Source organism: Falco peregrinus, chromosome 1 (assembly GCF_023634155.1).
Source record: "Falco peregrinus isolate bFalPer1 chromosome 1, bFalPer1.pri, whole genome shotgun sequence".
NCBI classification, from domain to species: Eukaryota; Metazoa; Chordata; class Aves; order Falconiformes; family Falconidae; genus Falco; species Falco peregrinus.
In genome coordinates this window covers 36,746,960-36,765,279 of record NC_073721.1, presented here as the reverse complement: position 1 = coordinate 36,765,279, position 18,320 = coordinate 36,746,960, and the positions used below count along the sequence as shown (strand labels likewise).

The 18,320-nt window shown below is 41.1% G+C and overlaps 1 protein-coding gene across 1 annotated transcript in view; it reads left to right on the top strand.

The window, feature by feature from the left end:
- HSPA12A (heat shock protein family A (Hsp70) member 12A) overlaps positions 1 to 18,320 on the top strand; it is a 92,888-nt gene that overhangs the window by 2,866 nt on the left and 71,702 nt on the right. Inside the window, exon 2 of the mRNA XM_027786974.2 lies at positions 2,239 to 2,357. Coding sequence (XP_027642775.1) covers positions 2,255 to 2,357 — 103 coding nt within the window. The 5' untranslated portion in view covers positions 2,239 to 2,254. The remainder of the gene's footprint in view (positions 1 to 2,238; positions 2,358 to 18,320) is intronic.

Sequence of the window (18,320 nt, the reverse complement as noted above, 5' to 3'; positions counted from 1 at the left end):
CAGAGTTGCAAACCTGCCAGTAGGAGGCACGGATATCCTCTTTCTTTAATTAATCCTCGCCATTAGAGCACCCTCTCCCTCCTTTTTTTTTTTTTCTCTCTTGTCCAGCTGTTTTACATTCAATAGCAGAATGAAACCAAATAAATTTTGTGGAGGCAAAAAATCAGAAAGCTTTCAAGAATGAAAATTTTCATTCTCTTTTGGAGTAACTAAGTAAAGTATTGGCCATCCAAAATGACATAGATTATCAGTTTAAAAAGACAGAAATGTAATATCTGAATTCTTTTATATGATGGGAAGGTAATAACAATAATAATCTGATCCTTAAAATTAAGCTGTTTTTTGACTGCAAATCTAGAAGCTAGGAAAGGCTAAATATTTACTCCTTTTATTATCATTGTATTGTACTGCCTGGTGTAATAATGAGATTTTCTTATGGCTGCCCTCTGTGCTGGTGTGGGAGAACTGCTTAACCTACTAGAAATACTGGAGGGAGAGGGGAGGAAGAGGAAAGAAAATTGTTGAGGACTGGGAAGTAAGGGTGTTCCTTTGTTTTTAGTTCCATTGTGTGCAGAGCAGGGGACACACAGGCAACCTGATATATAAAGCATTGATTTTTTTCTGCACAAGGTGGCTTATCTGCCAAGCATTTCCCCTTCTAAGTGGAAGCGTGTAGATACATTACTTAAAGGTTGACTGGAAATGTAGATCCCATTCCTTCTTCCCGTGATGTTAAAGTAGATGTGTAAGATTGTGTATTGGTAGAGCTGTGAGCAAAACCCAAGAACGGAGAAGTGAACTGGTGGGGATGTTTATAGAAGGGGAGTTATGTTCTGGAGAACTCGTTAAGGTTAGGTTTCCTAAGCTTTTAATGCATGCAGGGTACAACATTATGTACAGTCAAATGGCGAGCTAGTTCCCACCTTGTTTTGGTGAAGCCACGTTGTGGGAGGTAGATACAGCCTAAAACTCCACTAGTAAAATCACTTTGAAGACTGAATTCAGTTCCTTTAGGGTTAGTGAATTAACTGTAGCAAAAGCTGCTTGTAGCTGGCAGTAGCATGTGTAAAAGTATTTGCATTGTTCCAAAGGCAGTGGGTGAAATGTGGTAAATTAAATCAAGGGGTTACGGGAACAGGAAGGCTCAGGTTCTCGAGTGGAAGCTGGCAATTTGGAAGAGGGATTCAACTCTTGTGTGGAATTTTGCAGCTGTTTTTACTTATGAATGCCTGGGTTCATGTGACCATAGGAAAAAAGAAAGGGTGAATAATATATGCAGGGGATAATTTTTATTTCACTTTGGTCAGAAATAGCAGTCAACAACAGCAGCTGAAAATGCTGTAAGTAGAGAAGAAAATACTTAGAGAAAGCAGATAAGTGTTATGTTCTGCAGAACAGTGTTGCTGATAGGACTGCTGTAGAAGGTTAAGCATGGGGTTAATTCATGATTTCTCTGAATACTCATACAGTTTTCTCACACACTGGAGGTGGGGTGGTGTTATTGATACACCTATCTGTCTTTGAAACATACTCTGAAATTTTGAAGTATTTGACTCTTTTCATTTATATGTCTTTTCTATGACACATTGCCACTGCTTACTATCTTGTGTGATGGATAGAAAAACTTACACATCCCATTTAAAAGGTTTTAAAATGAATTAGTACTTTAGCTTTAAACAGAATGTCTGCTTGGATTTTATGCAGTGTTGTATACAAAATAATATTATTACTTTAATTGTATTTGATTGCTTGGGATAGGGTGGACTGTATATTTTTTCATATGTTTTTTGTCTTTGCACCTTTAGATGTAATGATATAAAAAAAATGGACAAAGATTTTCTATCATAGCATAGTTTAGGGTTCAGTACATAAAGAATAAATGCAATGGCACATTACTTATAGGGAGCCAAGCAATGTAATAGGAATGACCCATCTTTAAGATCAGAAGTCCTTCTTGCATGTAAGGACTGTGGTTTTCATGTGTAGTGAAAGATTTAATTTCTTAAAGAACAGATGTCTGTGTTCCAACAAGTATGATACTCTAAACAAATTGTGGTTGTCAACAGAGATTCTGCCAAAGGGAGTTCCTCTGTCCAATAAAGCATAAGATCCTAACTATTGTAAAGGCACAGCCTACCTTGTCTTTTCCTCAGCATTGTTTTACTGGATTTTTTTTTAGTTATGTTTGTGAGGAAAATTGTTAAAATGTGCTAATTTATTATGCCTCTGTTTATGCAGTGCTGTTCCTGATTTTATGGGACTCCCACAGAGGATCATATGCATCGGTGGAAGCCTGCTGTGTCCATTAGTGTGGAATAAGCGGTACACAGGACCATATGGAAGCTCTCTGCATAGAGGTATTTCTCAGTTCTTGGTCTTCCTTGGCATAGTTCTGAAGGTGATGAAAAATCAGGCCAGATAAAGAAATGTTAGGAATAACCAAAGTTGTTAACATGCCTGTCAGTGATAAGCAGTGAGAAGGCTGATGATAAGGGAGGGAATTAAACATGTGGAAGAATCTAGAAAATCACAGTTTATAAATAACTGCAGTCTTGAGGCTTTTAATGCTCTTCTCTACTGAGAGCAGCTAAAATTTTTACAGTGCTTTTTTTTTGGGTGGATGACATTTAAAACCTCAGCAAAGAAATCCTCACCTTTTTCATTTTAAGTAACTGCATACAAACATGTATTTATAAAATTTAATTTTTGATTGTTACAAAGAGAGACTTGTAAGTAGGCCTAATCAGTTCACAGGTGTTACCTTCACCATAAGTACTTCCTTACTGCCTTTATGCTTTGTAAATCAAGGAGAAAAAAAAAAAAAAAAGAATTCTTAGACTTCTTAAATAAAACAAAGATGTGTTGTTTCTACATCTTCAGGTCAGGAGCTGACCAATGATAGCATAAGGGAAAAGGCAGGGTCAGCAAAGAGTTCCTTGAGGAAATATCAGCCAGGTCTCAGAGTTCTTACTGTATTTCTTTCTCTTGCAAAAATTGCGTGAGAAAGCTAAGCCTATAAATACAGACCTCTTAAGTCTCTAGTCTTCAGACATGTGAAATTCCACGTGCCGGGGCACATTTCCATGCAAGGTTAGGTGATAAGCATATGCCCAGTCATTAAAGAGCTGAATCATGCAGCACATAGTCTTACGAGGGGAGCATGCCTTCTAGCAGGGCTCCTGTTCACACTGGGTCCTGCTAAACAGCACATTCCCATTCCCCAGCTGCAATGGCAGTACCATGACCTTTCTTTTGCTCCTTGACCCACACATCAGATGCAGCTGGTCAGATAATCACAGAGCAGACTGACCACCTGCGTCTGATGTGTGGGATCCAAAAAGGGGAGAGCAGCCATGGTACTGCCATATAAAAATGTGCAATGCTGGCAGTGACAGAGTGTGATACAAAAGAATGAGTCAGTGCATGAGACTTGACAGGTCTGCTTTATAGCACAGCTGGGGATTCACCAGATCCCACAGCACAGGGAGTGGGAAGGGAAGTGCTCTGTGCACTGCCAATTCCCCCTCTTTGCAGAACAATCCTTAGAAGTCTGTTTCTGCGTGCATAACTTACCAGCCTACCTAATGAGATTTGCACTGCAAATGTCACAGCTAAATTTGTATTACAGATAGTGTGGAAAGCACTTTAGCCTAAGAAAACATGATTTTTAGCCTCTTCCCCATTTATTTCATAGAGAGCTCTTGTTAAGCATTCAGGTTTTGAGGCAATGTTATCAAAGCTACATGTTTTGACAGGTTCTCTCCTGTGTGTGTATATGGAAAGGTTCTTCATGCACCTCCTAAGTTGAAAGATATAATTTGAACAGAGAAAATTATGGTTCATAAAGTGCTCTTGTTAGGTGACATGACTATGCTTAGTCCACTGCAGGACAGCCTACACAGAGAAATGCATATTTCCATACAAATTACAGTATACTGCAGCCAAGAGATCAATTAGAATGTCTGCGACCAAGAACTCTCAAGTGTCTCCATTCAGTCTGCCATTCAAATGAGATGAGAAATGCATTCAATTGGTGTAAAGAATTTGAACTCTTTCAGGGAATGTGTAGAGATTGCCAGAAAGTGGCATTCCCTGCAGGGTGGGACTTGCAGATTCTGTGAGATACAGCAGGGAATTTTAAGGGTTCTGTAACCTAACATTTTGTCTCCCGTTGAGAGAAAAATTGCAGAACCTGCTGAATATTATGGAAAGAATGAGGATTTTTCATTGGTCAGATATAACTGACTATGCTAGCTCTATCGTGTGTTACATTGGTCAACTTGATCATCTTAAATCTATGCTGTATTTTGTTTGAAAGGAACTCAAAGCACTTTGCAGGCTACATTGCAGATAGAGCACCAGCATCTCTGGTATTGAAAGCAGGTCTTCTGGAATGAAAGGTTGAAGGAATCAGGAGTGAAACACTGTAACTCTTCAACCATGTATAGTAACAGTGCACAGATCAAGACAGGAAATTCAGGTTTAAAAGACCTTGAAAATGTAAAGTGTATATTTTCAGGGCAGCAGAGTGTACCCTTCTGATAACTGCCTCGAGATATTAATTTGACTAGAAGTTGTCAAAAACTGTGTTTAGCAATTCAAAGTGCCTACCTTTCATCAAGATGATCTAAGATCCCTCCCTTTGACTAGAGCTGTAAAGTTCAATTCTTACTCAAGTCAATGAAAAAGCTCCCATTGACTTCAGCAATACAGCAGCAGAATGCAGAAGACATGAAAGCTATCCCAGCTTTCACTCAATAGAAATCCTTACCAAATGAAGTAATTGAAATGTAACGGAATTTAAATATCTCTAATAGTTATTTCTGTGTAATAGTTATATGGCAGTCAATAAAATTATAAATAATTTATAATTAAAATAGTGTGACACTCATATACATTATAATTTTCTTTTAATATACCATTCTTATAGTACTTTTTAATTTTCATCATTGATTTGAAATAGTTTTGCTCCATTTTAAGCAAACATGCTCCTCCCAGAAGTTAGTGAAGCATTCTTTTCATGGCTAGCTTTTCCCCTTTGAAAAATATTCTTTGAATGTAGGAGAAATGTTAAATGTAACAGAACGGTTTCTTGTAATAAAGTTCTGATTAAAAGATAACTTCTATTCAGAAGCAGAATTTCTTTCATCCATGATTTATTAAGGGTTTCCCCAGGCACAGGATCAGTAAAGTAAGTCTCATAAATTGTTGAGAAGGGGCAGAGTTTGCAGACATTTCCTTTGGAACTCAGAGATCTAAATTCTCTTATAAGCTTTTTATGTTGGTTGCTGTCCCAAAAGTTTCACAATATTTTAGGATGCCTCTTCTTGCTCATTTTGGTATCTGTTTGCAAAGGAGCTATTTTTAATGATGGCATGACCGATGGATGATGGAGTGTCTGATTTTGAACAATCTTTTTCACAAGGGATATGGGAGCTCTTTCTCAGTAGGAGCTGGCTCAGGTTCATTATTAAATACGGGTTTGCAGTGGGTTTGGCCTAAAATTCTCGGAAGCAATTGGTGTTTCGCAGCTCAGAAAATTGACTAGGGTCAAGATCGCCACCTTTCACTCCAGATCTTTCATGCTGCAAAAACCTCCTGAAAATCTTAGAAGAACAGCGGGTTTATTTTCTTGGAGAAGTCAGGGGAAGAGCAAGTGAAAGGCTGCACAGTCAGGCTGGTGTGTTGGGAGGCAGAGCACAGGAGGAGTCTGGGGAAGGCCGGCAGGGCTCTGGGGCAGGCTGGCAGGGCTCTGGGGCAGGCTGGCAGGGCCCTGGGGCAGGCTGGCAGGGCCCTGGGGCAGGCTGCAGGGCCCTGGGGCAGGCTGGCAGGGCCCTGGGGCAGGCTGCGGGGCCCTGGGGCAGGCTGGCGGGGCCCTGGGGCAGGCTGCGGTGCCCTGGGGCAGGCTGGCGGGGCCCTGGGGCAGGCTGCGGGGCCCTGGGGCAGGCCGGCAGGGCCCTGGGGCAGGCTGGCAGGGCCCTGGCGTAGGCTGCGGGGCCCTGGGGCAGGCTGCGGGGCCCTGGGGCAGGCCGGCGGGGCCCTGGGGCAGGCCGGCGGGGCCCTGGGGCAGGCCGGCAGGGCCCTGGGGCAGGCCGGCAGGGCCCTGGGGCAGGCTGGCAGGGCCCTGGGGCAAGCTGGCGGGGCCCTGGGGCAGGCTGCGGGGCCCTGGGGCAGGCCGGCAGGGCCCTGGGGCAGGCTGGCAGGGCCCTGGGGCAGGCTGCGGGGCCCTGGGGCAGGCTGGCAGGGCCCTGGGGCAGGCTGGCAAGGCCCTGGGGCAGGCTGCGGGGCCCTGGGGCGGGTGGGTGGCCGTGTCCCAGGCCTAAGGCAGGTATGTAGCGAATCCTCCGATTCCCCCAGGAGGTGGTGGAGGCAGGGGTCCTAGCTCAGTGTTAGACCTGCACGCCGCGGCGCGGTGCCCTGGTTCACTGCCGTCCCCTGCCCGCGGCGGTGGCGGCTCGGGGGCCGCAGGCGGGTCCCGTGCGCAGCCATCGGACGCCCTCCTCTGGCTCGCTGCGTCCGGCCGCACCTTCATGCGGAAAGAGAAACGTCTAAACAAGGGAGAGGGGAAGGGTGAGGGTCTTTGAACGACTTTTTATAAATTGTATTTTGTGGAATGTAATATATAGCCATGTAATAAAGCGTAGGGCACGAACAGCCTGTGGGATATTCCAGTGTATCTGTCCTCCTAGTATGACAGTAAAAAAACCAGGAAACTGAATATATAAAGATAATGTAAATTTATATGTTTGTATATATAAATTTATGCCTATAAATGAGTTTTACAAGTTTATATGTAGGTGTATATATATATAAGTGCCAGGAAGAGAGCAGATTTGATTTTTTGTATTAAAATTAGATCAGGAAAGTATTTAGTGCTACATTCCAGGACATAATGTAGTTTCACTAATGATTAAGTCAGGAAGACCTTTTTTCATGAACTTGTGATAACAAATACCTGGTATGACTTTTATTACAAATAAGCAAGTTTCTTATTTGAAAGTAACAACTGAGTGTCCCTTAGAGATGCTGCTGTTATCTTTGTGAACAAAAACAACGCCAGCCTTTTAAAGCAAGCTGTTGCTTGTTCACTGGGTAGTAACAGCTATGAATCTGTGCTTGTGGCAGCCTACCATGTCAGGGTCAAATTCTTAAAAAGTACCACAGCAGTGTGATGCAGAACACCAGCAGTATTCCTCAGGGCTGAGTTCTAGGGCCAGTTCTGTTCAATGTATTTATCAGCAATCTGCATGCAGAAGTGGAATGCACCATTAACCAGTCTGATGATGGTACCAAACCAGGAGGTCCTCTTGACTCTCTTGAGGGATAAGACGCCTTGCAGAGTGATCTAGATAGATGGGAGCATTGGGCAATGATTAATGGGATGAAATTTAACAAGTCCAAATGCTGGATTCTGCACCTAGGAGAAAATAAGGCCAGGGACAAGTATAAGTTGGGAGATGAGTGGCTGGAGAGCAGCACTGCAGAAAGGGATCTGTGGGTGCTGGTTCACAGCAGTCTCAATACGAGTCAGCAGTGTGCCCTGGCAGCCAGGGGGGCAAACCACATCTTGGGGTGCATCAAACACAGCCCATCAAAAGAGGTGATCATCCTGCTATATTCCTTGTTGGTGTGGCCTCACCTTGAATGCTCTGTGCAGTTCTGGGCCCCACCATTTAAGAAGGATGTGAATGTTCCTGAATGCGTCCAGAGAAGGGCAATTAAACTGGTGAAAGGGCTGGAAGGAATGTTCCTGTGAGGAGTAGCTAAGGACTTTGAGGTTGTCTAGTTTGGAGAAAAGGAGCCTGAGGGGTGACCTCATTGCTCTCTACAGCTTCCTGAGGAGGGAAGTGGAGACAGACGTGCTGATCTCTTCTCCCTGGTACCCAGTGATAGGACGAGCGGGAATGGTTCAAAGCTGTGCCGGGGGGTGGTTTAGACTGGACATGAGGAAGCATTTCTTTATGGGGAGGGTGGTCAAACACTGGAACAGGCTTCCCAGGGAGGTGGTCAATGCCTCAAGCCTGTCAGCATCTAAGAGGCAATTGGGCAATGCCCTTAACAACATGCTTTTAATTTTTGTCTGTTCTGAATTGGTCAGGCAGTTGGACTAGAGGATCACTGTAGTCCCTTCCAACCGACATAGTCTAGTCTACCCTACCATCCTAGTTAAAAGTGCTACCTACAACTCTTTACTTTCCTGGACAGTATTGACTTCTTAGTACTACGAAGTCAGATGGAATTTTTAAAAGCAGGATTAGCTATTAAGATTCCAGGGAAGAAAAAGAAATAATTACTTCTGCCAACTGCTTATCATTGGATTATCCAGGACCTTGCATGAGTGTTTCAAAGAGAGGAAATGACTGGCCCCATGTAAATGCTACGCTCATGGTAATCATAATGCTTTTTTTTTTTTTTTTTTTTTTTATTCTGTGGTAGAGGTCTCACTGTTCTGTATGTTGGAAGATCAATCAGTAGATGCACTACAAAGTGTTTCCTTTGCATTAATTTCCTCTAAATTTCATATTCTGGAGAGCTCTGAGGAAAGCAACAGAAGTTCATGAGAGGCTTTCAGAGGGTTGGCCCATTGGGATCTGTAGCTGAATGCTTAGGGTTAAGGCAGCAGGTTATTATTAGAAGCTAAAGAACTAAGGGAATGGCTAGAGAGCTGTTTGCTCTTACTCAAGTTATAGAAGCAACTGAACATGAGATCAATACAATTATGTGTATAAACACACATATAAAAAATAATATCATTATTCCAAGAGCTCACCCCTTTTGGATTAATTAAAGAAAATGAAAGGATGGCTGTGGTTTGCATTAGAAACAGTCCACTACTAAACTAAAACAAGCAAAACATTTCAAATAATGTTATTGAACATTTTTTAACTCTTCTAATTTGAAGAGGGAATCACATTATTTGTTTCATTTTTTTTATTTGAAACTTTCAATAAATACCCTGAAAACAAAAAGTTGGTACATTATTAGCATAATAGAAATTAAAGCTATGAAAGGTCTGTGGAAACATCCTAGGAGTGTTTGCATCCGTGGGTCTTAATAAACGTTGTCGCTGATATACTGAACCACACGATGGCAGTGTATTGTTGGATAAAGATGAGTCTGCTAAACTACTCTGAAAACCAACTTCGTGTATGATATTTTTACCTAGTGTTACAGAAACTTTTGCCTTTTAGGGTCATTGAATCCTAATTTTAGCACAAGGATTTTCCCAAGGATCTTGTTCAATATATCCAGAAATAAGATTTTTGAAAAAGAGCACAAACTTATTTCCAATAAACCTTAGAACATTAATAACTTGAAGTTATAGCTTCTTGATTCCAGACTCCGTGACCTTGTGAACAGTAGATATCCTTTAGATGCCAGATATAACCCCATGTTTCCACTGCTGCTGAAGCCAGTATTAAAACTGTTGAGGTATTTAGTAAGAATTGGATTAGGCTTATAATTAGGGATAGCAAAGAAAAATCACAGTTCTAATGTGTTTTGTAAGAAGCACCAAAGTCTTTGAAAAGTCACTTGGAAAAGTCTGGGTCAATGCGTGTGACTCTCTGAAAAGCTGGACACTGGTTTCCTCAGTGCTGTTGCCTTTCTTGAGATGGATAAAGAGGCAGCAATTAACTCAGTGACAGATAAGAAGAAATGGAGTGTCTCAGTGCTTTGAGTCTGATCTTTCCTCAGTGTCAATTAGTGATAGATAACTGCTAAACTGAGTGTTTCTTGGAAGCCAAATTTTTGTACATGACCTTTTGCCTTGGTCATTAGCTGCCAAGTCAAGCACTGTCTGTATTGGTCCTGGCTGTTCCTATAAAGGAAAAGAAAGGTGGTGGTGGTGAGAATGATACTGCAAGATTGCTCTAGCCCATTAAATCGTTTGTTCTAAAATGTTCCTATCCATAATCCACAGCACAGTTTTAAAACTATTGCAAAACAAAGTAAGCAAAAAGCATGACAGCTTTTTCAGATGGGAGATAGCCCACCCTCCCAGCTCACATCTGTTGAAATTTAACTTTCTTCCAGTGTGTAAGGAAGGAGTGTCGCAGATAGTCAGTTGAGTTCTGGTAGATTAGGGGCCAAACAAATTCCAACATTAGGACTCCTTCCCTTCCCCCTTCTGAGTGGAGAGCTGAGTCTTAGCTGCTACACAGCTAGGTGAGAGGGGCTGTTTCTGAGGAAACCCAACTGGTCGTTTTGGCTGAGATTTTCAAAGGTGGGTAAAATGTTCGAGCTTTATACCCTGTTAGGTTTTGGAGCCTAGCTTTCTTTAGCTGAGAAGAAAAGCTTCTCTTTTCTTTTCAGCTGTGGAAAAATCCCAGCTTTGTGGTTTTACAGATGATTATGTAAACACAGACATTAATTGAAGGACTTGTAAGAGGTGCAGTCAATATTAGCTGTATGTGCAATATCTCATGGTGAACATTGGCTGCTGATTTCCAGCCAGTGGGATATCAGATGTGCACAGCAGAGCAGTTCATATAGTTGGTGAGCTGCTTGGGCCACGTCTTTTCCTGAGAGTACCTTAGATACTCACCCACACTGCAGGCTGGGTCAATAGCTGACAGCAGCAGCCCGCTTCTATTTGCTGTTATTTCCTAAGTGGTACCCCACTACTTCATAAGATGCGTGACAGGCAAGCTCAGGGTCTTCCAGAAAAAATGGTTTCAGGAGCAAGATGCCACAAGCTAAAACAATTTGTGTGTGCCACAGGTAATTCTGGGCTGGAGCCTGAGCAGTATTCAGGAAGCCTAACAGCCAGAAACAGGTTGCACAAAGTGCTCAGGGAGTGTCATCAGTGCCCTGCTGCCATCTGTCCCAAACTCTGCAAATGCAGATACAGAGCAGCTTCAGGCAGGCTCAGCTCCCATGGACAAGTATAGAGCCACACAGGTACAATGAAACCATAAATTCCTAGAAGCTGAACATGGATATAGACATGCTGTGTGATCAGCTACAAACTGCCAGGAGAAAGGTCCCAGCACATGGCATTCTCCTGCCATGTGATAGGGGCAGAAAGTATGCGATCTATTCGCCTGTAAAGACTGGATACTTTAAGCCATCAGAAGAGGTTGTCATGAAGCTCTTCTCTAAGCTCAGAAAGTTACTTCCTGCCTATCTGTTATGTCGCTTGATCCTTACCCATTATTTTAAGACCTTTTCCAAACATATATCAAGCAGAGATTTATCCTTAATATTTAGCAGTACATTTCCTCTGATTTTGCAAACATTGTCATTTGACCTCAATCTTTAGGAGTTATCTGTCAAGAAGTGGTTTTGGTTGGTGGAGTTAAGCGTCAAAAAATTGTAATGTGATTGCATTTGGCAGCCATGAGGCTGGGGCCCCTTCTTTCTAGTAGTAAGAATATTAAACTCCTGCCTTCCCTCATATCACTCCCAAAGGACTTTTTTTCATGTTTCCAGTGTGGCTGATGCCCATAAGGTCATCTTCTCCAAAGGACTCAGTTTCCTGCCTGCACACCACACCAGCTGACCAAATTTTGTAAAAAGATTGATGTTCCAGCTGTAGAACCCTCTGGACATTGTTGGCTATTTTCTCAGCAAAAGCTAGCTTAGGACATGGGATGCGATTAGGAAACTTCCATAAAAATCAAAGTATGATCCTTTTGTGTTCTGAAGAACAGAATTTAATTTAGAACTTTGTAGATAAATAGATTTAGGACTGTATCTAAACAGCTCCTGACTTCTTGATTGCTTTCTCCTTTCCATAAGAATAAATCACAGATTCATGAGAACTGGCTTACACTGACACAAAAAAATAGAGAATAGTCTGATAAAATTCTAGAAAAACACACAAAAGCAATACTTCATGAGGTGATTTCCATCCCTCTGCCAATATCATATAATCCTTTACAGAATATTTTTGGTCTTTTGTCCTAAATTTTCTTATCTGATGTGTTTAGAATCTCAGATTTGCAATTTTAAAATACTTCCTGGTATTTACTATATACATTCCTTTTAATCCTTCCATCCTGTTAGATTTGTTTTAAAAGTAAAAAAACTATCTCCCACTACTGTGAGTGTGACCCCATATTCCTCAGATTTTTGTCAAAGGTTAAGTATCACTGGTTACACACGTTAGTTAGCCGCTGCTTTCTAAAAGTAATTAAATATATACTGCTCAAGCACCTTAATAATTTTCACACTTCTCTGAATTCCCTTCAATTTCCTATTAGGCTTTATTACAGTCATAAAGTTCAGTAACAAGGATTTTATCATATTTCTCAATTTCCAAGTCATCTTCATGTAGCTCGAGATGTAACATAGTAACAGAAAGAGAACAGCAGGTCCAGCAAGAAATTAAAAGGGCAGCATGATCCTGAATAAGCTGTAAACTTTTTAAAAAAATCAACCAGAAGGGCAGCTAAGAAACCACTAAAGGAGCCATCCAGAGAAAACACTAGTGCTGATGTGTTCATTTCATAGCAGAAAAATAACAGTAAGTTTTCAACAAACTAAATCTATGGGATAGTTAACGAGAAATGCAAAATAAAAATAAAAATTTGTGTCCTGGTTTTGGCTGTGGTAGAGTTGCTTTTCTTTTTAGTAGCTAGTACAGTGCTGTGTTTAAAAGTAAGGATAAAGTAAGGACAAAGTATATTTAACTGTGAATTCCAGCAACGATATTTCAACAGAGATTTTCCAAAAGAAGGTGAGAATTTGGTGCTCATCTGACCCAATGTTTCTGAAAATCTTTTCTATATGAAAAGGCAATGAGGAGCTGTTGATGTAGTTTTAACTGATGTTTACACACATATTTATATATTAGACACAGGGGATCTGCCAGGTCAGTTTAGGAAAGGTCATATTTTTTCCACTGGTGTGCAGCTGGAGACTATTCATTCACCACCATTACTTGAGAACTCTTTTGCTCATTTTCTCTGACCGGTGAGAGTTTGAAGGTGGCAAAAGCAGTGGCATGGTTCTGATGCATTGCTGAGCTGACGCTAGTGTTTTGAGTGGGAAGGTGGATAGTTTCAGTGACATGATGCAGCTGTGTCCTTTTTTTGCTTCCCAAGGTCCTAGAGACTACTGGAGTGTGTAATTAGGACATCAGGTTTAGATTATTATCAGAAGCAAGGCAACAATCGAGATTTAGCACAGGAAAAAACATACAAGGTTAAATATAAACTGTAATAAATGTATGTCACAAGGTAGCAATTCTATATTTTGTGGTTAAGTTATATTTCAACCGTATTATGCCTTCTTTGACATGTTTTCTGTCTGTCTTCTTTGATATGTTTGTGCTGCTAATCCTAATTGCAATCTCCTGACACAGTTGCAACACATAGCTGTTGCACATCCTAATGTTGAAAATAAAAAAAAGAAAAAGGAAGAAAAATTATAGTAAAAGATATATAATCTAAAATAAGAACTTTAAGCTAGTCAATAAAATCCAGAAATGAAGATGTCAGGGCAGATGCCTGCCTGTGACATTGCTACCCCTGAATCCCCAGCATTTTTGGTTCACGTGCCTGGCTGCTTTTTGTTCACAAAGCTTTCTGCAAGAGTTGTTCAGCTGCTGCAATGGACCTGTTAGTTTGAGTGTGGGAATTCACCGTTACTTGCTTGAGCAAAAAGGCATCTCCTGCCTGCACAAAAGTACTTCCAGAAATACCTAGGATGACATCCTTAAGAAACAAGGTTGTCAGTAGTATTAACCTTGATTTTGTTTACACGCCTGAGTGTCCTTTTGTGCTAACTTGTAGTGGCTGCAAAGCATGATTCTGGTGTGCATGCTAAGGCGTTGTAGGGCAGATGTTTATTCCAATGGTTTACTAGCCATCTTCTCTTCTGGAATGTGCTGTATCACTGTTCGATATTCTTGCAGCATGTCTTTTCTTCTAGTTTCTTGGCTTAAATAGTGTGTTCAAAATTATTCAGGATTCTTTCTAATTTAAGACGTTTGGTAGATGTTGGAATTAAGGTGCTCTTTCCTGCCTTTGAACACCGTCTGGTGAGTCTAATCAGGCAGAGTTGTGTGTCAACAGAGCTTTGTCCTACAGTTGTATGTTCTCTGTGTCCAATCCCAATCTTAACAGTTTCTTATTATGCGGACAAATGACTTTACATCACTTCTATAATGCACTTTGAACCTTACTTGGTTCTTATGCACCTTACATGATGGTATGAATGAGTACAGTATTCCAGGTGAGAGCATCACGTTTAACATAGCTTTGTATCTGGGAAATAATTTTTGAATTGTGTTCCTCTGTACTACTAAAACTTTTGCTCATTTCTTGATAGCTGCTGAATGGTATATTCACCAAAGACGGCAAGCTTTTTTATTGGGATTTATTTTTAATTAAGAATTTAGCAGTGTTTACAGAATATTCAAATTAGGGAATGAGAAGAATATATAGGGAAGAATATTCAAATTATTCATATTAGGGCAATAAAACCAGTGAAGGGTCTAGAGAACAAGTCTGAAGAGGAGCGGCTGAGGGAACTGGAGGTGTTCAGCCTGGAGAAGAGGAGGCTCGGGGGGACCTTCTAGCTCTCTACAGCCACATGAAAGGAGGTTGCAGGCAGGTGGGGGTTGGTCTTTTCTTACAGATAACTAGTGACAGGACAAGAGGAAATGGCCTCAAATTGCACCAGGGGAGGTTTAGATTGGATATTAGGAATTTTTTTTCCTTGAAAGGATGGTCAAGCATTGGAACAGGCTGCCCAGGTAGGTGGTGAAATTACCATCCCTGGAGGTATTTAAAAAATGTGTAGATGCGGTGCTTAGGGACGTGGTTTAGTGATGGACTTGGCAGTCCTGGCTTAATGATTGGACTTGATCTCAAAGGTATTTTACGATCTAAATGATTCTATGATTCTGTTATTCTATTTGATGATTCCTCCTAATGCTGCTTGTGTTTGTTTTTCTTGTGCAATGTTGGGACATTGTTGCTAATCTAAAATGTAATCTTGCTGCATTACGGGTGTCTGATTTTAGATATGCATCACACTTCAGTGCTGTTGGTCTGAAATACTGTCTTTGTGTTTCTGTAACATTGGGAATAGAACAATGAGCTTGCTTCAGATTTATGCTACTGGAATTGTAAGCAGAACTTGATTGATTTCCTCCACAAAGTGAAGCTTGCATATTAACTTGGTTGAAGAAAAAGGTCACATCAAAGGGTAGAAATTAATCAGCTGGGACAGTGTCATTATCTATGGAGTAAGCACTGGCTGTGTGTTTCTGGAGCTTGTGTCATAAGATTTTTTTTTAATGTTGTATGCCATGCGTGGGTATGTTTAAAAAGCAAGTACAGTGAGAATAACACTGAAAAGAGATGAATATTTTGTCAGTGATTGAGTGCTTGTAGGTTTTGTAGAGAGCACTGAATGAAGCCTCCAGGCTACTCCCAGTTCTGCCTAAGAAGAACAGGTAAGCTAAGGATACAAGTTTATTGTAAAATTCAGACCTGGGGGCAAACTGGGCTTGGTCTGAGCAGTGCAGCATCTTTTGTTGCTTTTGTGAAATGTAGGGGCACAATCACAGATTTAACATTCTCTCAGACTGATTTAGGTTTTATTTTAGATTTTTGCTGATTGTTCCTGCATTTGGGTTTTGTGTGGTTTTGTTTCTGTTTTTAAGATGTGTTCAGTTCATTGCCAACACGTTAGCAACTGTGGTTTTGGCTCCTAATTGGATCTGTGTTATGTGTTTGAGCCTGAAGGGGCAAATCACAGTGATATTTAGCAAAAAAAAATAAATGTTCCTGGGTTTGGCTTTGTCTGTCAATTCAAAGCCTACATATGGTTGTTTTGTAAAGAGTTGGATTTCCATTTTCTTCTTGCCTAAGTGTGTTTAACTTCCACTGACTTTAAAGAGAAGAGGGTCATGCAAGGATGTTGAGGGACAAAACACACACTGCAAAAATGGAACAGATGAGAGTGGAGTTTCTGAAGATGATATTGTGCCATTCTGAAGATGTCCTTGGCTATTCCAGAAGGCTTAGATAGCAAAAGCCACCAGGAATGCTTTTATCATCTGTGTTTGCCCAAGAGTCTGCAACCTTTCCTTTCGGATGCTGGCCTCACACAGCTTTCTGTGCCTCCGCCACCTCTTGGGTAGATTAGTGTAGTACAATAGTACCCTGAGTAATACACAGCAATCATTGGAAACTTTGGCTGCTGTGTAAAGTGGTTGCTGCCTTATTTAAAGATAATGATTCAAGTGTTCAAAGTCCTGAACAGTTTTGATCCAGCATGATTTTGAAATCATCTGTCTGGATGACTTCTAACTGCAGAAGTTGATGTAACAGGAGGAGTACAGGCTTATAGCCTCACATTCCTCCTCTCCCTACTTTAAAGCTTGAGGGAGTTGGATACAAAGAGTTAGGGAGCCTTGAGCCAGTGGGCATGTGTTTAACTTACATCTTCTGCACCTTTTGAGGTTTTGATTAGAGCGTAATGTTTTTCTGTTCTCATAGATTTTCCTGCAGAAATTATTGATTTCAGTAGGAAGGAGTGAGGAATCTCTACTGGGGAAATTCTGCAAAGAATTTAATTTTGGCCTTTTTAGCAGGATTTTGTAGATTCGTGGTGGTGGCATGCCTGCTAGTTTGTGGCGATGGCTGTCAGGCAAACAAGTATGAAGTTGTGGTCAACCTTCTTGTCTTGTACCGCAAAAGCACATGCTTTAGGTCCCCCTTGGTTACTCAAACATAAATCTACATTTGGCTTCAGCTTTGCATCACAAGTCTATTTAATTCAGGCATATACATTAAATCTGTCACTTGTGCCATACTGTGGTGTATATTTCAGATTATGTTACATTGCAGAGCCGAGCAGTGAAGACAGCCTGGATAGCAGTTTACTTGAAAACAAAGATACGAGGCAAATATGCATCCCTCAGTGATTTCATACTATTACCTCCCTCTCTTTCCAAATTCAAGGTGGGTGTCTCACAGGGCCACTAACAAACTCATATGAATTCTCAGTAGATTTTGTATTTTAGAGAGAGTTTAGGAGATCTTTCCCTTAAAGGTTTAACATTTTAAATGCTTTCCATAAAGGTTTAACATTTTAAATGCTTTCCAGGCTTATTGGTTGGGTTTTTTTGTTTGTTTTTTTTTTTTTTTTTTTTTTTTTTTTTTGTGTGTGTGTGACAAATGATATTACTGACATAGAGATATTTAAAAGACCTCTTGCTGTAACAAAAAGAAATCCAGCCGGCTCAGGCCTAGACCATTAAAGGTATTTGACCGGTTCAGTACTTGGCACTGCCTGCCTCCGGTGGGCCTTGCAGCTAAAGAGAGTCCTCAGCTCCAGGATTCCCTCAAGCAGTTTATAGGGAAGAACCGAGTAACCCAGAGTGGCCCCACAAATGTCAGCAGTGTGGAGAGAAAATCTTACTAGCCAAGACAGGAACATCAAAAGCTGTGATGGGACTAAGATGGTCTTTGAGCAAGCAGGTACTTTCTTTGGGATTCCTAAATACAAAATTTCTTCTGGACTTAGAGACATGTCTAAACCACACACCATGAGTGTGTGAACAAAAGACATGATAAAAGTGGTAGGTATGCCTGCAGAATGCTGATATCTCCAGAGTATTATTTGGAAAGAACCTGAACCTCCCTTATCTTGATTGCAAGAGAAAGTTCAAGTCTCCTCGGTAGAACACCAGAACACCTGTTAGTTTGAAAGCAGGGAAAGACAGGCACCTCTCTCTTCCACTATGTACATCTGGACAGCTAGTCACCTTTTGGCTTAGGTATGTTCGAAGCATCTGAATGGATCAGAAAGCACTAGCTGTGAAAACACGGAAAGGCATACTTCAAGAATCCTGCTTCAGATCCAGAGGCATCAGCTGGAGCTGAAACTGCAGGCAGCTTATTAGCTGTGAAAGAACAGCAGAACCTGCCAGTTGGCAGTAACTCAGGTACCTACAGGCTTACAAATATGCTGCTGTAGACTTTGAGAAAGCAGTGGTTTCTAACTGGTGAATGAGGGCCTGGAAAGAGACCAGTCCCTAACTCGTTTCTAGTGACGCTGCTCAGCTGTGCCAGTTGAGAAGGGCCAGCCAAATACAGAAACACTACAAACGGAAGAGCCTATAATGAGGAGATTTAGTAGTGAATTGAAAGGAATTATGATTGTAATTACTCATCTAAAATTGTATTTTTGTCTGTAAACTCTACCACATCAAGAGGAAATTATGGTATGTATCCACATAAAAATTGTTCACATGTAACACACAAGAAAATTTCGCATGTAAGTACAACTGCTTCCCTTCTTTGTGTATCGTAACTGTATGTATCCAGTCATTCAAAGTCCTTGGAATTTCAAATACC